This window comes from Enoplosus armatus, chromosome 18 (assembly GCF_043641665.1).
Source record: "Enoplosus armatus isolate fEnoArm2 chromosome 18, fEnoArm2.hap1, whole genome shotgun sequence".
Classification (NCBI taxonomy): domain Eukaryota; kingdom Metazoa; phylum Chordata; class Actinopteri; order Centrarchiformes; family Enoplosidae; genus Enoplosus; species Enoplosus armatus.
Window position 1 is genome coordinate 12299894 of NC_092197.1, and position 18269 is coordinate 12318162.

General features: G+C 40.3%; 2 protein-coding genes across 2 annotated transcripts in view; both read left to right on the forward strand.

Annotated features, from left to right (window-relative positions):
• The first annotated feature begins 2139 nt into the window (after positions 1-2139).
• Positions 2140-11492, forward strand: cercam (cerebral endothelial cell adhesion molecule). The gene is made up of 12 exons (XM_070924497.1): positions 2140-2342; positions 3952-4062; positions 4779-4896; positions 5088-5222; positions 5417-5621; positions 5716-5835; positions 6049-6125; positions 6538-6644; positions 7584-7716; positions 8453-8580; positions 9144-9347; positions 11187-11492. The coding sequence occupies exons 1-12, from the start codon at positions 2140-2142 to the stop codon at positions 11419-11421; spliced, it is 1776 nt and encodes a 591-aa protein (XP_070780598.1). The 3' UTR covers positions 11422-11492.
• A 5606-nt stretch (positions 11493-17098) lies between these two features.
• sardh (sarcosine dehydrogenase) overlaps positions 17099-18269 on the forward strand; it is a 34955-nt gene continuing 33784 nt past the window's right edge. The window contains exons 1-2 of the mRNA XM_070924712.1: positions 17099-17283; positions 17844-17980. Of these exons, the coding sequence (XP_070780813.1) occupies positions 17099-17283; positions 17844-17980 (322 nt within the window). The remainder of the gene's footprint in view (positions 17284-17843; positions 17981-18269) is intronic.

The window sequence follows — 18269 nt, forward strand, 5'->3', positions numbered from 1 at the left end:
GCTGTTAAAGGAGTTTCTCAAACTGGGCCCAAGGGACCTCCAAAGGGTCATTGAGGAGGTTCAAGGTGATCCCCTGCAGCCAAAAACCCGAAGTGAACACTTGTGTTGATCCACCATGTTGAGGAGCACAATGAGAAGTGGGGACTGGAGAGGGAAGCGTAATATGACCTCATCAGGAGGAGACTATTAAATAGGAGGAATTTGTTGACCCTATGATTGACAAATACCAGTGGTTATTTATTTAAGTCAGTAATGGAAGCTAACAGTCCCATTTCTTGTTGGCATATTCCTTTGTTTTGTGACTGTTGGCTTGTGTGCACCTGTCTGCTCCTACATCCTCCTCTCAGGTGTGGAGTGTCTGGTGCCCACGTAGTAGCGCCCAACACATTGAAGAAGCATCTTTGACCCTTTTATATACTGAGGAACTAATCTCTGTTTTCTTAGTGCTTTCTCAACAATGGACTCTGTGAGAGCATTAAAGCTTCACTTTTCAATAGACCACTTAGGGCTATAGAGCTATAATAAATAAAGCCAAAGTGCAAGTGGAAAATGACAAATTACAAGCTGCATTTTAAATGTTGGAGTCCTCTTGGCTAAACTCCACAAACTTTCCAGTGTTGTTGTTAAGAACTGGCCTGACTCCACTGATTCAGTGAACAGTCCTCCACCTGCAGAATTCAAAATGAATATCAGGTTGAACATCAGTCCCACTGATCATTGTTTTGCTGACCGAGCCTCCAGTGTTTACTACTTTAAACTCATTACTTAACCCTTTTACTGGAGCCTATTGCAGCCAAGAAGCCCTTCTGTCACTGTGACATTCCACCAGACTCTCTGTGCTTCAAACATGTAAGCGCCCAACCCCACCTCTACAAATCATTTTCATCCTTTTGCAAGCTGACTTTTCTATCCAAAGTACTCCCACCTTTTCCAATGATCTGCTTTTTTTAACATAATCTTTTTTTGAGAAATGTCAAATTGCTTCACAAGTGTGTGTGACCCACAGAGTGTGTGAGGTAAACAATGTTTAGCAATGTTAGCAGTGTAAAAATATACATGCGTAAAATATCTACTAATATTACAAGTATTAAGTATTATCAGAAAAATTTACTAAAAAGCCTCAAATGTAGTTGTTATGCAGAATCCCCCCTTTCAATGTGTTATATTATTATTGTAGAAAATTTGAACAATTTTATACTGTTGTGTACTTTAATCTACAACAATATTTCCTAAGTTGATCATATATTTTTTTATGTAGAATGGTACAATGCAAATGTACTATATACTATACTACAAATACATTTAGTGGAGTAAAAAGCAAATGTAGAAGAGTAGAAGTTAGAATATTCACGTAAAGTACATTTAACCCCCTGTACTTGAGTGCAGCACTTGAGAAAATGTAATTAGTTACATCCCGTCATTAACCAAAGAAAGGCATGAGATCAGAGGCCTCAGACAGGTTGAGCACTGGGCCTTCTTTTGGATCAAAACCTCCCTCTGCTGGTGAAGCTCTGACATTGCTGCCTGAACAAACACCAGAAACTACCATACTGATGATGACTGTAGCCTTCATATTGCTACAACATTTTAGACTACATCTTTATCCAGCATCTCTCTTACATATTATATTTCAGAACTTTAAATGTACAATACAATGTATAATAAGGTTAGTCTACATGTTTATAAGAGCTGACACAAAGTAACGAGGTATTATCACCTGAAAGTGTTACTATGAATATAGGCCTATTTCTTGATATTTTACACGTGTAGCCTGCTGTAAAGTTAGTGATAAAGTATTTTCTGCCTGGATGTTTACTGCTAAACGCCATCATTTCCCCACTATCTCACCATTGTCTCCGGGGATTTACGAAGAACTACAATCTGGCCAAATCACGCCTTCATCCTTGGATAACGTTGTCAGACTTTTGTTGTACCATAGGTCGAAAGCGGAAGTTGTAATATAACCCTCTCTCTGACTGGGTTGGGATTTGTTCTTGGAAAAAACAAACCGGCCTGAACACTAAGTGGGGGGGTTGAAAACTTGGGAAAACCCTCTTTTTTTCTTGGACTGCTGACGCGTCCAGCGGCTACGTGCTGTGCTGCTGAAGCCCGCGGATTGATACCCTCACCGCTTCCACCATGTTACTTCTCTTTCTAGCTTTAGGGGCCTTGGTTTTACAGGCTGAATGTTACTTTTCGGAGGAAAAGTATCCGGAGGAGTCGAAGATGCAGCCGCCTACGGTGGTTGTGGTTATCATTGCCAGAAACACCGCTCACTCCCTGCCGTACTACCTCGGATCCCTGGAGAGACTCAACTACCCCAAAGACCGCATCTCTGTGTGGTGGGTTTCCTGCATGGACTCTGTGGACTGCATGCACAGCCAGGCTGTTTGTACAGGGCTCTCCTTTTTATCCGACTAGAGCAGCCGTTCAAAAGGTCAATGGCATTTAAATTAGTTTGTGAAAGCAGCAGCGTCCCCCCCCCCCCGTCCCCTCTGTGCCTTTCACAGCCTCGGCTGCCTTTCACTCCGCCACATTCATTTCCTTCTGTGGATTGCATGACATTTTATGTTCTGTGGAGTTTGTTCTAACTGCCTTTTTAAGCAATGATTTTAATAAAATATGTCTAACACTAATGATTAAAACTCACAAGCGGAACTGTCCTCCGAGGAGTTTTTTTCTTTTAGCAGTATGTGCCTCTGTGGGGTACTTTGGTGTAGTTGATGTGTCATAAAGTAACCCTGATCTCATTTAAAACCTATTCTGCTTGTGCGTTGACGGTTTTGATTTGATGAAACTGGATTGAAGAGGGAAGGTCGCCTAACAGCACAAAATGGAGCTGTGATGATCATGTAACACCGCCTATGGCGAGTAATGATTTAGTAAAAATGTAAAAATGTGATGTTATGTGTTTTGTATAAAGGTGATAATGACAGGTGGTGTGTTATTCAAATACACTTTCCAGGTGGGGTGGAAATATGGATAAAAAAAATCTGCTGTCACAGTCTATGAAGATTTATAGTTGTCTATAAATCATTTGAGAAATTGTTAATAGACGACATAACTACAAAAGAGTGTTTCAGTCAATCCAAAAAATGAAACACCTGACAAATCAAAATACTTCAAAATGTATATATCATGTAAATATCCAGTACTGAAATTTTCCACAGTATGAATGGAATTGCAAAATCTCCTGACAGCTGACAAATTTATATTGACTCAGGGTGTAAATCATCATATTGCCCACCCCTGCTTTCCGCCAAGTGAAAGTTTACTGGAGTAGATATTCCAGCTCTGAGATAGAAGTAAGTATTACTGGTGTTGAAAGCTATTCAAATGTAAAAGTAACACTTTTGAAGATTACGCACAGTTATATATAGATATCCTGAAAGAGCCAATGTGACATCCTGATGGACCAGTGGTGGAGGACGTATTCAGACCTTTTACTTAAGTAAAAGTACAAACACCACGCTGTCTTGAAGTCTTGAAAATGTAACTTAAGTAAAAGTATAATCAGGAAAACAGACTGTAAGTATCAAAAGTAAAAGTACACAATGCAGAAAAATGCCCCCTGTGAGTTTATACAGATATTGCAATGATATACTATTTATATAGTTTATATAGTATATCTAATGATACTATATGATATACTATATATACATTGTGACCATCTTCTCTTTTTAAGAAAGCTTTCTCAGAAATTGACTTATGAGGTAAAATAGATCCAAAGCATATATCAGAGGAATATACATACATACAATAACAGCAAAAGAAAATGTACTCAGTCACAGAAATGAAGGTAATTATTTGTGTGTCTTAAAGATTTGTTGGAATGAATTTTCCCACCGTTAAACCAGCATTTGAAACACATCAGTTCCTCAGTCAGATCTTCGTCACTTTTGATGATGTGCATTTATTTTACACTCTCTTTGCTGTCTCTGTGCTCCTCAGGGCAGCCACGGATCACAACACCGACAACACCACAGCCATACTGAAAGAGTGGCTGACTGTCATGCAGAAATTTTACCATTATGTTGAGTGGAGACCAATGGACCAGCCCGCGTGAGTCCAAATATATTTAATGTATTGAACTTTATTTACTGGAGTGATCTGGGGAAGCAAACATCCTGTAGGTGTTGTGTAGATGGAAGCAATTCTTACTTCAGGAGGTGCGTTAATATGAAGGAAAAGAAAGGAGTAAGCCTACTTCCTCTCTTTTATTTGATCAGGATCACAATCACAGATTCCCTGAAGCGTCATTCTGTTGGTGATAAGTAGAATTTATCAACTGAAATGATCAACTTTAAGCACTGATCTTGCTCACTCTTTTTTTAGTTTATTAGCACACCTTTATCGCCTCTAAGACTGTAGTTCACCTATTATTCATGGTGGAGCCTCTGTGCTGCCTAAAGATAACCCTCATTTTAACATTGCATAATGAGGAATGATGCAGCACGCCTCTGCTTGCCCATACATGTAACTCTGTGTGGACAGCTGTCTGAGCTGGAGAGGCCAAATTATTTGTGCATGTCAATTACACAGTCTGACTGCCCTCGACTAATCTGCTTACAGTCTCTGAACTTTATAAGCTGTATTTCTTTGTATTTGGTGTTTATTTCTTTGATTTGAAAGTCTGCATAGAGAAGTGGTTTTAAAATGCTGAATACCTTTTCACTATATCATTTATTCTGGAAAGGTATTTAGCTAAAGAAACTATTCAGCCTAATCCAGTTCAACAATAAACTGTAATGTCTCTATTCTGTTTCTCTCTGTCTTAGGTCGTATGCAGGAGAGTTGGGTCCTAAGCATTGGCCCAACAGCAGATATGAGTATGTGATGAAGCTGAAGCAGGCAGCGCTCAACTTCGCCAGGAAACGCTGGGCCGATTACATCCTGGTACACAATAAAATAATCTCTCTTGTGACGGCAGTGTAAGGGTCATACCAGGTCCCTACTGTGATTTACCTGATGTGATGTCTTCCTGTCGTGTCATCCAAGAAAAAGTTTTGGCAACGATTGTTCCAGAGACATGACACTACAGTCGCTCTCCTATTCTCCTCTCTTTCCTCTATGTCTCTCTGTTTCAGTATGCGGACACAGACAATATCCTCACCAACCCGGACACCCTCAACCTGATGATAGCAGAGAACAAGTCTGTCATCGCTCCCATGCTAGACTCTCAGGGAGCGTACTCCAACTACTGGTGCGGTATCACTCCGCAGGTGAGCGTGTGAACTTGATAGCGATCAATCATCTGCTGGAAGGGAACAAAAAAAACTGTGTCAAGGAGAAGTCAGCCATTACCATCTGATACTTGCACAAACACCAGCCTGTAATTTTTTTTTTAAATAAACATTTCATAGTAATATAATAGTAGTATTATATTTCTGTACATGTTAATCCATCTCTCTGTCAGGGATATTACCGTCGAACAGCAGAGTATTTCCCCACCCGTCACCGCCACAGACTGGGCTGCTTCCCTGTGCCCATGGTCCACTCCACCATGCTGCTGGATTTAAGGAAGGAAGGCATGAAGAAACTGGCCTTCTTCCCTCCTCACGAGGACTACTCATGGCCCTACGACGACATCATCGTGTTCGCCTTCTCCTGCCGGGCTGCAGGTTTTTTTGTGGTTATGTTTTTAGTAATCACATCCACTTAAATAATAGTTTACTCAAGCAAAATAATAATTGATTCATCTTTGATGCTACTCAGCGATACAGATGTACCTGTGTAACAAGGAGCGCTACGGCTACCTGAACGTCCCGGCCAAACCTCACCACACCTTGGAAGACGATCGCCTCAACTTTGTCCATGTCCATCTCGAGTCCATGAGTAAGTAAAGCAGATCATATTCACTATTTGTTAACACTGAAAAAGACAGAGAACAACAAACAAACTGATACACAGACGGCAAGCAGCTAAAGCCTTCATTTGTTAATCCTTGTCTTATTAGTCATGCCTGTGCAAGTTCATCATGTTGTGTTGGTTCAGCTTTAACTTATTAAATGATGTCCTTCTCTTCTAACTTCCTTCTTTGTCAAACAGTTGATGGTCCTCCAATGCGCTCCTCTCGCTACGTCCACATGTTCCCCAAACAGAGAGACCTCATGGGCTTTGATGAAGTAAGAGACACCCCAATGTTTTTCTGGTAGTTTTAGGAACACAGTCATTTCTGATATGTTGATATACTGTATATACATACATTAGATGTTTTTCAAACACCATGATAGTCTCATCATCTGTGGAAAAACATTGCACCCTAACTTCTGAACTTTTAAGTATAACATGATTAGAACAAGGCTATCTTTTACTACCTTATCTTTTATTTGTGTCCCGCCTGTCTTGACATCTGCTTTTAATTCGATTTTTAAACTCACACAAAGGGCTAAGAAGTAATGAGAGCATAAAGGAATTATTTTTCTTGGAATGGAGTTAAAGAAAGTATAGAACATAAACTTGTTTACAGGAGTGAAAGGTGGGAGGTATAACATGCTGTCTACATAGTTAAATAACCATTTGTCCTCCTCTCCTCAGATATATCTGATTAATCTGCGACGGCGTTCTGACCGCAGAGACCGGATGCTGTTCTCTCTGAATGAGCTGGAGATTGACGTCAAGGTGGTGGACGCTGTGGATGGAAAGTGAGTGCACTCTCAGGGAAAGACTCAATATAGTGAGAGCACTCAGCTGGCTTAGACGTAAAGTGTGTTTTGAGTGTTTCTATGAGAAAGAGAGAAAAATCAATACCAAAATAGCAGATACTGAGAGAAAATGTAGATTGGAGAATGGTTGGTGAGAAGGAAAGAAAATTCCCCACAGAAACGTACCGATACATCAGTTCATGATCTGGTTGACTGGGTTCCCAGATAGCATCCTGATATTTTAAGCAAATTCTGATCTATTTATGACGTAAAACAAAAGAAAATATATGGACCATAACCAAAGCTGAGTTTCCATCCATTTGTCTTATTTTCTAGCTGCTATAAAGCTCAAGGTGGCTCAGGCCAGTTCTTATGACCAGTCACTTATATGTGCAAGGTTAAATGTTCCTCTGCACTGTTCCTTCTGAATCCAACTCATTGACGTGGGCCCATTTCTTCCCCCTTTTTGCTCTCCCTTACTCTTTCCCTCCTCCTGTCTCTGCCTCTGCTTACTTTTATTGTTATCTGTCTCAAGAGATGTAACGATTTGTTCTTTCAGCTCATGATTTTACTGTAGGCTCTCGGTTTATTGCTAATCACATTTTGAGAAATATTTGAATGAAGACATGTACAACTGGGAAAAAAAATCTATTTTTAGTACACTGTACATGTGCACAACCAGGGAGTTTTCTCATTTCACAGGTTGTGTTAAAAGAAAAAAGTTGCAACATTAAACCATACACCTGCAACTGGAGATATTCATTGTGGTGTTGGACATGGTGGAGCATGTTTCTTTCCGGTGTAATCTGAGAGACAAAATTATGTCAACACTGAGATTCTTTTGGGGAACAATGTGCAGGCGACAGTGGACTGTGTAAATATGTAAATATAATAATATAATACCTGTGTGTGTGTGTGTGTGTGTGTGTGTGTATACAGTGCACTGAACAGCAGTGACATTAAGATCCTGGGTGTCGACCTGCTCTCAGGCTACTACGACCCGTTCTCTGGACGCACCCTGACCAAAGGAGAGGTGGGCTGCTTCCTCAGCCACTACTTCGTCTGGAAGGAGGTGAGAAGATGCGCACATTATACATAAAAGTCTTTATTGGCATGAAGGACTAATTAACATGTTATTGTTTGTTTGATGTACAAAAACCAAAAGTGTAAAACCTGACAAACCATCCAGCCAGGCTAGCTGTTTCCCTGTTTCCGCTAACCAGCCTCTGGCTGTAATAATGGTATTCTGGTTTAGGGGTCAGTTTGATTCATTTATTTTGTATCTGAACCTAGTATCAAATCTGTTTATCAAACACAAAAACTCCCAAATCCCTATAATAAAATGTGTTTAGGTAGTTTGTTTGATGGGGTGGGGAGAATTTATCATAAATCTTTAAGTATAAAGGAGCTGTAGAAACTACATTTTAAAGACCAAAACTTTAGCCAGATAGATAACATATCTGCTATTTAGCTAAATTACTCCACATGTTTTGCATTTTGTATTTTTTTGTTGTTGCTATAAACAAGGAGATAAAAGATTTGATTTGAAAAGTTTCAAGTTGGGGTTTTAGCAACTTGGGAATTGACCCCAAATGGAACCAGATATCAAAACACAAGCCTACTAGGTATGCCATGCACTCAAGACACTCTCAGTTCATATTTTGACTGAGATGAGTCTCGCCCCTCTTTGTCACTGTCCCATGTTTTCTTTCTCCATCAATTTAGTCTACATTTTAATAAATGTCATGTTTTTTTCTCTGTATTCCTTAAGCATCTCTGAAACAAATGTTTTTCCCTCCTCTCCTCAGATGGTGGACATGCAGATGGATAAGGCGCTGGTCTTTGAAGATGACGTTCGTTTCCAGGCCAACTTCAAACGACGAGTGCTCAGACTGATGGAGGAGGTGGACCAGGTGGAGCTGGACTGGGACATCATGTAAGATGGACACGTTTTATTCACGTGGTTCTTGTTTTAATAGGGGTTAGGCTAAAGAGGGAGGGATGGGTAAGGCAAGGTTAAGTCAATACAGTGTCCTCAAAAGTATGTTGTGTGTATGTGTGTTGAGGAAGTGCTTCATAAGTCAGAGGAAGAATTCAGGTCCAGGAATGCACATCGCTCACATGTGTGTCAGTGTTTCTGTGATGGTGGTTTCCACAGGACATAGAGACAAATGTTTCTAATTGAAATCTTACTGACATGATCAGACAAAATGTCAGGCACACGATGAAGTCATTTTGAAAGTATGTATGAGCAGGAAGATGAGAAATGTACCAGCTTTTTTTGTGTGTGTTGTGGTTGCCAAAACTGTCTGAAAATGCAGCACACACATGCAGAACAAATGCTGCAGAAAGACGACACTTCAAAAATGATTTGGCAACAAAGAAAAGCAACATTGCAACAGCACCCAGATGTTTTGGACGTTGCCTCTGTTCTTCAAAATTGTTTTTGTTCTCCTTCATCCTCTTTTTTCTTCTTATTATGGCTTTATGTCTCCTCAGATACTTCGGCAGGAAGCAGGTGAATCCCAAAAACGAGGAGGCGGTGGAGAACGTTCGTAACTTAGTAATGGCCGACTACTCGTACTGGACCCTGTCCTACGCCATCTCCCTGCAGGGAGCCCAAAAACTGCTCAACGCTGAGCCGCTGTCCAAGATGCTGCCTGTGGATGAATTCCTCCCCATCATGTACGACAAACATCCCAAGTATGTATGACCGACTCGACCGGCAGGAATGTGCACATTTATTGAACTTATGCATGCACATCTCATACCTTTCTTGCTTTAATCTTAGATCCTGATGAATATTTTGGTGAAATTATGTAATTGTTTCTTATCAATCACTTTCACATTCAGCGACTTCTATGATAAATGTGTCTTTCAGCACTTTACAGCCTCCCTCTGCTGCCAGACCTATAAAGCTAAAACTGATCTCATAACATTCCTTCCTAGTTGCCTAAACTTGAATAAACCTTATATATGTAGCCTATTTTTTTGTGGAGTTAGTAGATTAAAGAACTCAGTGGTGGAAAGTAACTAAGTACATTTACTCAAGTTTTGTACTGAAGTACAATTTGTAGGTACTTTACTTGAGTATTTCCATTTTCTGCTACTTTATACCTCTACTCCACTACAATTCAGGGAATTCAAATATTGTACTTTTCACTTCACTACATTTATTTCACAACTTTAATTACTTTACAGATTCAGATGAATGCTACAAAATATAATAATCAACAAATAAATTATGATATTATTAATTTGATTTAATTAAGCCTGAAATTTACAAGCCACCCAGCAGTATATAAATGAATACAGATAAAATATATATAAATAAATTGAAATTATTTCCGCCTTTACCAGCTGCAACATTGTCGTGAACACATTAATGCATCAATAATTTAAATTCTGAAATGGGATTACATAGTACTTGAGTACTAGCTTATATGAGCACTTTTTATGATGCTCAGGTTTCATGGCAGCATCTCTTGTGGATTCCTGCTTTAGTGTGTAGTGTGGTTGCCAGATAGACTTGAACAGCTAGAGGGCATTCAGATGTTTGTAGCAGACTTTTCCTGATTTTTTTTTTTAAATGAACATTTCTTGTAATGTTTTAGCCACACTATTGGTATGGTTTAAGGGATGGGAAAGTTGGCCAGTCTGACAGTCGGTCCAACACTTTGGTCCAGGCTGAAATATCTCAGCAACTAATGGATGGATTGCCATTCAATCCAGTACAGACATTGGTTGTGACCCCCTGACTTTTCCTCTAGCACCAGCAAGAGGTTCACATTCTTGTTTCTATCCCATAACCCCCTTAACTCACACAAGATGGTTGTTGATGTAATTTGTGTTTTTTGTTTGTTTCTGGTTTCTTACAAAGACATTGTGACGTGCATTCATTGTCTCATTAAAAACACTTCTGTTTTATAAAATATAAACTTCACCTCACCTGTTTTTTGGCTGCATCTATATGCAACCCTGACCCAATTTATAGCCCTAATATCCCTGACGTTAGCTCTAACAAAGCGACTTTTCTCATCATCCCACGGTTAGGATCTAGCACATATGAGGTGCTGACTGTAAGAGATGAAATGCACCTTGAGTCGAAGGGCCTGCAAACCAGAAGGCTTGGCAGTGTCTGTGTGCTCCATCATGTGTGGAAAACTGGCTTATAGCCAACCCACTTTCTCTATTCTCTCTCTCTCTCTGTCTCTCTCTCTCTCACCTCTCTGATTCTAATTCGATATGCTTGACTAGTCCGCTAAGAATGCACAGCGACCGCACACCACACAGTGGTCCTGCTGTCGCCCCTCATGCTAAGAGCAACTGAACTGTCTTTGAAAATCAGCCTCTGTCTCCATCTCTTGTCAAATCAGTGTATTCCAGATAAATCACAAAATAATATATTTCATCTCTGACGCTGTTAGTTTTCCATACTGTAATTAGGAGGTATATTTTTTTTTATTGTGACGTACTAAATATATGTTAAAGTCTCAAATTAATCAAATCTATATCATCTCTATCTCTGTTCTCTCTCTGCAGTGCGGACTACAAGTCCCATTTCCCCAACAGAAACTTACAAGCCTTCAGTACACGCCCCCTTCTGGTCCAGCCGTGTCACTACGCCGGTGATCCAGAGTGGGTGAGCGACACGGAGACGTCAACTCTGTGGGACGATGACTCTGTGCGCACTGATTGGAGGGGTTCCCACAAGACCCTGAAAGGGGCTGCGCCTCCCCCCGACATGCTGTCAGCTGCCTATAAGGATGAACTTTAGTGCGGAGCTGTGGAGAACCTGCAGGTCAAAAGGCCATGAGGTCAGAGAGACAGAAGCTGAGAACGGAAAATGTTCTCAGACTTAAATTCACTCCGTGTTGTGCCACTGGCATGCTCAGTGTCATTTCGACTGGACTTTGGTTTTTTCAAAGCATGTTAGCAAGTGTATGGTACAAGGCAATTTCTTGGGGGGGGGGGGACAATACAAGGGACAATGTTAATTGAGGCTGTTTGTAAAGTAAAACAATGTGTGTTTTAATACTTTAATACAGATGTCTTAGTTAGCAATTCAAATACTTGAACTTGCACAACAGATTTTTCTCGAGAACAATCCATCCTTTAAATTTGTTTTTTTACTTTATTCAGACATTTTTAATATTATGAGAGTTTATACAGTTTGTGTGGCTGATGTCAAGAGCTTTTTTTGTTCAAATGTATGCTTGTGTTGGTGTGTGTGCTTGTGATGATTGCATGTTTGTAATGCTAATAACGCAGCTTTTAACAGGAAACCGGAGAGGCGACTTTACAAGGACTGTTATAGCTGTACTGTTCACAACTCCTGGCAAGTCTGGACAAAAGTCTGATATAGTTAATTGCTATGCTATTATTTCTTTTTTTCCATGTTGACATCTGTCTCTTTATCCATTTCTCCATTTGTGATGCAGTTGTATTTAACACAAAGACTGACCCTAATTAATATTTCCCTTTGGCTTCATTAACAGTTTCAAAGCTGACGTACCTCGTGGTTTCTAGGAACAGTATAAGACTGTTTCAGTGGTACTAGATTGTATTCAGGAAGTACTTTTTTCACATTGAATGTTTTCATTTGAATAATTTAAGCTTCTTTATGGCTGTGTTTTAATGTATTTTTTACATTTCACATTTAGCCAGAGGTCAGATTTATTTAACACTACCAATTCTACTCCCACGAGGTCATCTTTTCCCATCTGGCTTTTTAATTTGTTTATAGACTTAGAAATTATATAATATAATGTAATATTCTTGAGATAAAACCACAAACTATTTATACTCCAACTGAGATGTATCTGACAATTCTCTAAAGTATCGTAAAAAGCAGTTAACATTATCAAAACCGTAAAAATGTTTCATATCATTTCAATTTAATCGACAGTAAGTCAATGCAGCTTGTCCAGTTTGTCCAGTTTGCAGTGTAAGTCTAAGAGGGTAACTTTGGTTCAACTGGTGTTACACGTTTGTCCAGTTTTTGGACTGCTGCTGCTTTCCTGTGCTACATCTTATGTTAAAAGATTACCCCATACGTCTAGCAGAAGTGAGAAAAAGCCATATTAAAACACAGCCTTTAATAACCTTTTTGTAGCATCACTGGGATCCTTAAATCTAGGAATGTGTTGACACAGGGCTGCAATGCAAGTAACTGATGTCCCTCATGGATTTAAATTACGCTGATCAAGTTACACGAAATTTATATTACATTCGTCTGTCTTCATAAGCATTCATGATGGTCTGAGTTCATGTATTCATTTTCTATCTGTTATTATGAGTGTTGCTCTTCCTTCATATGTCTTAATTTATTTGTCGAGTCTTTCTTGATGTGGCTGACGGATGAGTCACACAACATGATGTAAAACAAGCAATCAAAGTGCAATGGCTTTTCTGCCTAAATCCTCTCAAATGTCTGTGAGTAATACATTTGTGTTCAGATGTTATAAAACAGGATGTTAGTACAACTGTGTAGCAAACTTTTCAAACTTTAATAAAGAAATAGTTTTTACACTTTTGTCATTGTCTGACTGTGGTTCTGCATTTTTTATTAGGCAATAAACCAATGTTATTGTATACTTAGATACTCTGTGGACAAGTATACAGTAATTTGAAAAAAGCTACCAAAAAGTACTACCAGATGTTGTACTGACTATAATATAATTTTATGCAACAAGCAAGTGGACCACACATGGTACTATTCCCTGGATTTCATGAAAGTCTTTGCAGATTGTGACTAGAATTTGTATTCTCTTTTTTTCGTATTTAATTTTGTTGACCCAAAGAGAGTTTATTTTTCTGTGTCTACACACACACACACACATGTGTGCGCTGACATACAGACACAAAGCTGTGTGTCAGCGCACACATTTACCCCTAAGCATTCCACAGCTGTCTGCACATGCAGTAAACTACCCAGTTTCAGTGACCTTATTTCCCTCTGGAACACGAAGCCACAGATCAGAATGAATGAAACGTTGCTTCAGATAAGTCACAACATACAACCTACGTGCATTTAGGGTTGTTGTTTGCACAAGCATAGCGCACACACTTGTGCTTAATCATAGTTCAGAAACCAGGGTTTGAAGAAGACAACAAAGTTCAAAGGTTGGTGTAGACCATTTTCTTAGTTTCAGACCAGAGGCACAGCAAAACACACACACACACACATAGAATACAGAGGATAGAGGGATTGGCTGCAGCTCCTAGATTCAGCTCACGTCCTGCTCGAGGCTGTATGAACTGGAGAGATCCTCCTGTCGCAGGAGGGAACCTAAACTCAGCTCCTTATTGGCTGCTAGCTTGGAGGTGGGGATTCATGAGATCAACTTGGCAGGTGGAGAAACTGCACATGGCTCAGGTTTACAGAGCAGCCAGTTTTCAACAGTTTTCATAATGTTCAGTTACTTGGGAAGCGTTGTTTTGGGTTTTTTAATGTTTTCTCTTCTCTTCTCGTCTCACCCTTTATTTCCACTACAAGATATCCTCGACTGTGTATCCAATGCCTCACAAACACACACGCAAACTCTTCATACATGACGTCCTATGCAGAACTGATGTTATACTTCTGCTTGGTTTGGTCTCTGGACCTTGAGGACTCTCAACAACAGCTGCTACCCTGACATTCCTCCAACACACACACACACACACACACACACACACACACACACACAGTTTATGTAATTGAATTTAAATAGAACGAACAACAAATCGACTGCCTCTGCGTTTCTCCTTTGACAATGTTTTTGTGCTATGTGAACATTTTCACACATACTCAGAGCTGGAGTTACATCCAGGTAACTACTATTTCTATTTTGTACGTGCTTCGCCCTCTAATGGGCTTTGCACAAAGGTAGAGATGGGAGACCATAAAGCAGCCGGGCAACGGGCACAACTCGCCCTTGTAAGGGATGGTTGATGAGGAAATACTCCAGGTCGCCCAACCCATTGCCTCATAACCTGTGCAAATCGCACACCACAATCAAGAGCTATCTGCTGAGCCGTCAGAGGAGAATCCTTGGTCCGTGGGCAAAAATACATCAAAATCTATTTTGATACAGGATTCAAAATACACAAATTGTAAGTGTATCAAATTAAACTACAAAATATAGCAACCACGCAATGTATCAAAATAAACTACAGTGTTTTTGTATTTTAAAAATACAAAAGTACAAGGGAGCATGAAATCATTTCACAAACCTCCACTCTATATACATGTAGGCCTATCTGATCTATTCCTTCACCAGGACACTGACTCAACTGATCAAGTGGCCAAGCATGAGAGAAACAGGCAGGCAGGACACATTATAAACTGGACATTCATCTATGAACTCTGGCCTCTGTCTATGAGAGGGTTGGGCTCCCCCCTGGCAGCGGCTGTATCCGGGATAATTTGGCTTCATTTTTGTACAGTGAGAGAAAGTGGAGACGCGTCGTCCATCTTTATGTACAGTCTATGGTCGCAACCACCAGCATGTCTACCCTATGAAAAATATGAAACACTCCCTGATAATATGCGAAGGTCTCATTGACAGGTCGCAGTGGTAGAGATGAGGTAAAGCACATCCTACTTTATCGTCTATTTTACTCCAAATGGGATCATAATGTACTAAATGAACATCATGCTGTATTGAAGACTTTAAACTAGCGATTGAGACCATAAACTCAGTAGGAAAATGTTTACTGAGGTAATAAGTCAAGTGAGAAGTAGGGTCATTTTCTCATAGACTCCTACACAATCTGACTTCTTTTTGCAACCAGTGGAGTCGCCTCTTGCTGGCCATTCGGTCTGGAGGTTGGTGCTTGGGTAAACCCGTTAGTGGGCGAACAAGTGAACATTGATTTTATCCAAATGTGAAGACAGAAGAAAAACAAAAGGAGAAGGAAGAAACCACTCGCACAATTCTTCATAACTATGACATCAGGACTTTCCAGGTCTTGCTAACCCTTTAAAGGGCCATACTGCTGCAAGTTTTATCTCCTTGTGGTCAGACATATTACCTTTGTGCTGACCACTTCTAAAAGGTATTTTTCATCATGGGGAAATTCGTTTCTATTCAATTCTGCACAGTTTGATTAATTGGCAGACTGAAATGTACATGAGTTGTGTAGGGATTTGAAGTCCCAACATAAGGAAATAATTTGCAGTGTCCTCATTTGACTGACCTGTTTTTGATTGGTACCTTCCAGTGCACAGCATGCTTGTGTTTGAGAGACCGGTCGCAGCGAGTGCGGAGGGGAGGGGTTAAGACAGGAACTGTAACTGCGGCCCCGTTACAACTCACATTCACTGCAGCTCGGGCTACACTGTAAAGCGCCTTCTCTCTCTCTGGTTTAAACGCCATTCGGAATCGAGTGTAAGTGTGCTGCTCTCATGCAACAAAGTTTACGATGGGACTTGCAGGTTTGGTAACGTTGCTTTGCATTAAATGCGTATTGGCGCGAGATATCACATGTTGCGTTACGGCTTGCAGCTGCTCAGGCTGTTTTTCATATATCGGGACGTGGCGTTTACACTCAAGTGCATGCAGTCTATTCAATGGGTGTGTTGCGTTATACACGTTAATCTGCATGCTATTTTTAATTCTCAAGTACAACGAAGCGATCACTGGGCGTTGTGAACGTGGTATTAAAACTTGAAGGAGCGCAGGATCAAGCAATGTCTGCAGTTACTGCAACACGGTTGCACTTCAGCAGCCAGTTTCTACACACTTCATTTGAAGTTTGCAACGATGTTTTTTTCCAAATCGTCGATTGGAGGTTGCATAAATTCGAACTACAGACAGGCAACTGGGACTGAGTGTCCCTGTTCACGGGACCTGTTCTTGGCATGCGTTGAACCCTCTGATAACATCAGCCATGTGGCTGAGAAAGCATAGAATCCAGCAGGGATTTCTCCCTAAGGAACAATACTGTCATTCATTGACCATGTTAAAGTTGCAGATTAATCTCTTTTAGTAATCATTTCGTTTTCTACTTAGTTCATATTGCAGCCAGCTGCTGACTTGCAACATTTGTGGCAGAAAACTAGGACACCAGTCAAAGCAGGTGTTTGCTGACAGGAAATGGAGTTTAATAACCTATAATAACCTATAGCCACCTGCTTTACCAGACTTTTATTGAACATTTCCACCTTAATGTATATGGAATAATTCTTTGGAATTTCTTTGGGTTTGAATACTGAATTACTATAAATAAGTGTGACATATCTTCTGCAACCAGAACAAGCAGATGCAGAATATACTGTATACATGTGTGACATGTCATTTGTCATGTTGCCATTTAATTCAGAAAAGGGCTTTTGTAAACAACTTTGAAACAGGTTGCATTGGGCCTGACTTTAGTCTGAGACGTTGAGTATTCTGCTCATTACAATCCACATATGCTTCTGCAAGGTGACTCTTTCCTGTTGTGTGTGCTGACTGTCCACAGGGGCCATGGCCTTCCTAGGGAGCGCAGTTCGGCGTGTGGTGTTGGCAGTGCGGCCTCCTCTCTCTCCCTTGTGCCGGACAACAGCTCGGTCCTACAGCTCAGAGCCCACCAAGGAAAAAAGTGTTCCCTACGAGAAGACACTCAAACAGGAGGATGGAGCCTCCTCTGGGCCCACTAAACCTTTACCCAGGTTAGCTTAGTGGATGGATGGATGGTGTTTACTCTATTTTGTGCTGTAAAAGTCTTCCAAAAAACTCCCAGTACTTTTTGCAATTTAAGACCAGCTTATGTTTGAATTCTTACATCACGATAAGATGATTTATGATGAAGAACATGCACATAGCTGGGTAAGATGAGGGGTTTGTACAGTGGATCAATACATAGTTGTGATATGGACCAGTTGATGGAGGAGTAATGGTCATGATGGGCTCTACAAGACCTGAACAGATTGTAGATGCTCTGTGGATCACTCAGGTCTGAAAGCAATTTGTCAGTTTAATAAAACAAACATCATTTTGCCATAATGGCAACTGTGGATAAAAGCAATGATATCATTCATCTACTCAATGATAAAAAAATATAAACATGTTTATTTTTAATTTCAGGTGAAAAAAAACTTTAAATCAGTAGGTCGACTTTTTCAGATTCAGTGATTGGTATCGCTTGTTCGAGTTTTAAGTGGCATCATCCTTGTCCAACTTTGAAAGTCATGTTCTCAGTTCACATTTAGTTCTCTGCCACCTGCCTCAGGTCAGCGGATGTGGTGGTGATCGGAGGAGGCAGTCTGGGCTGTCAGACCATCTACCACCTGGCTAAAATGGGGATGACCAACGTAGTTCTGCTGGAGAGAGACAGACTGACTGCTGGCACCACCTGGCACACTGCAGGTAACAAACTGTAAGAATGTGGACGGTGTAAGAGTGTGTATGTACCTGAGAGAATGCATGCTGAAATGTTGAGCATCCAAATATGATCCCATATTATCTTGCTATTCTGGTTTTAATTCTGCATTAATAGCATGGTTCCAACCCATGTAAAGCATGCAATGAGTAAAGAACTCTGGGTTAGTTGGTTTAACAATAAAGGCAAATCCATGTTGTTACATATACAGTACTTACATCAAGTGCACTCTGTCTTAAACTATCCACCCCTACTCTCACGCTTTACTTATCTACC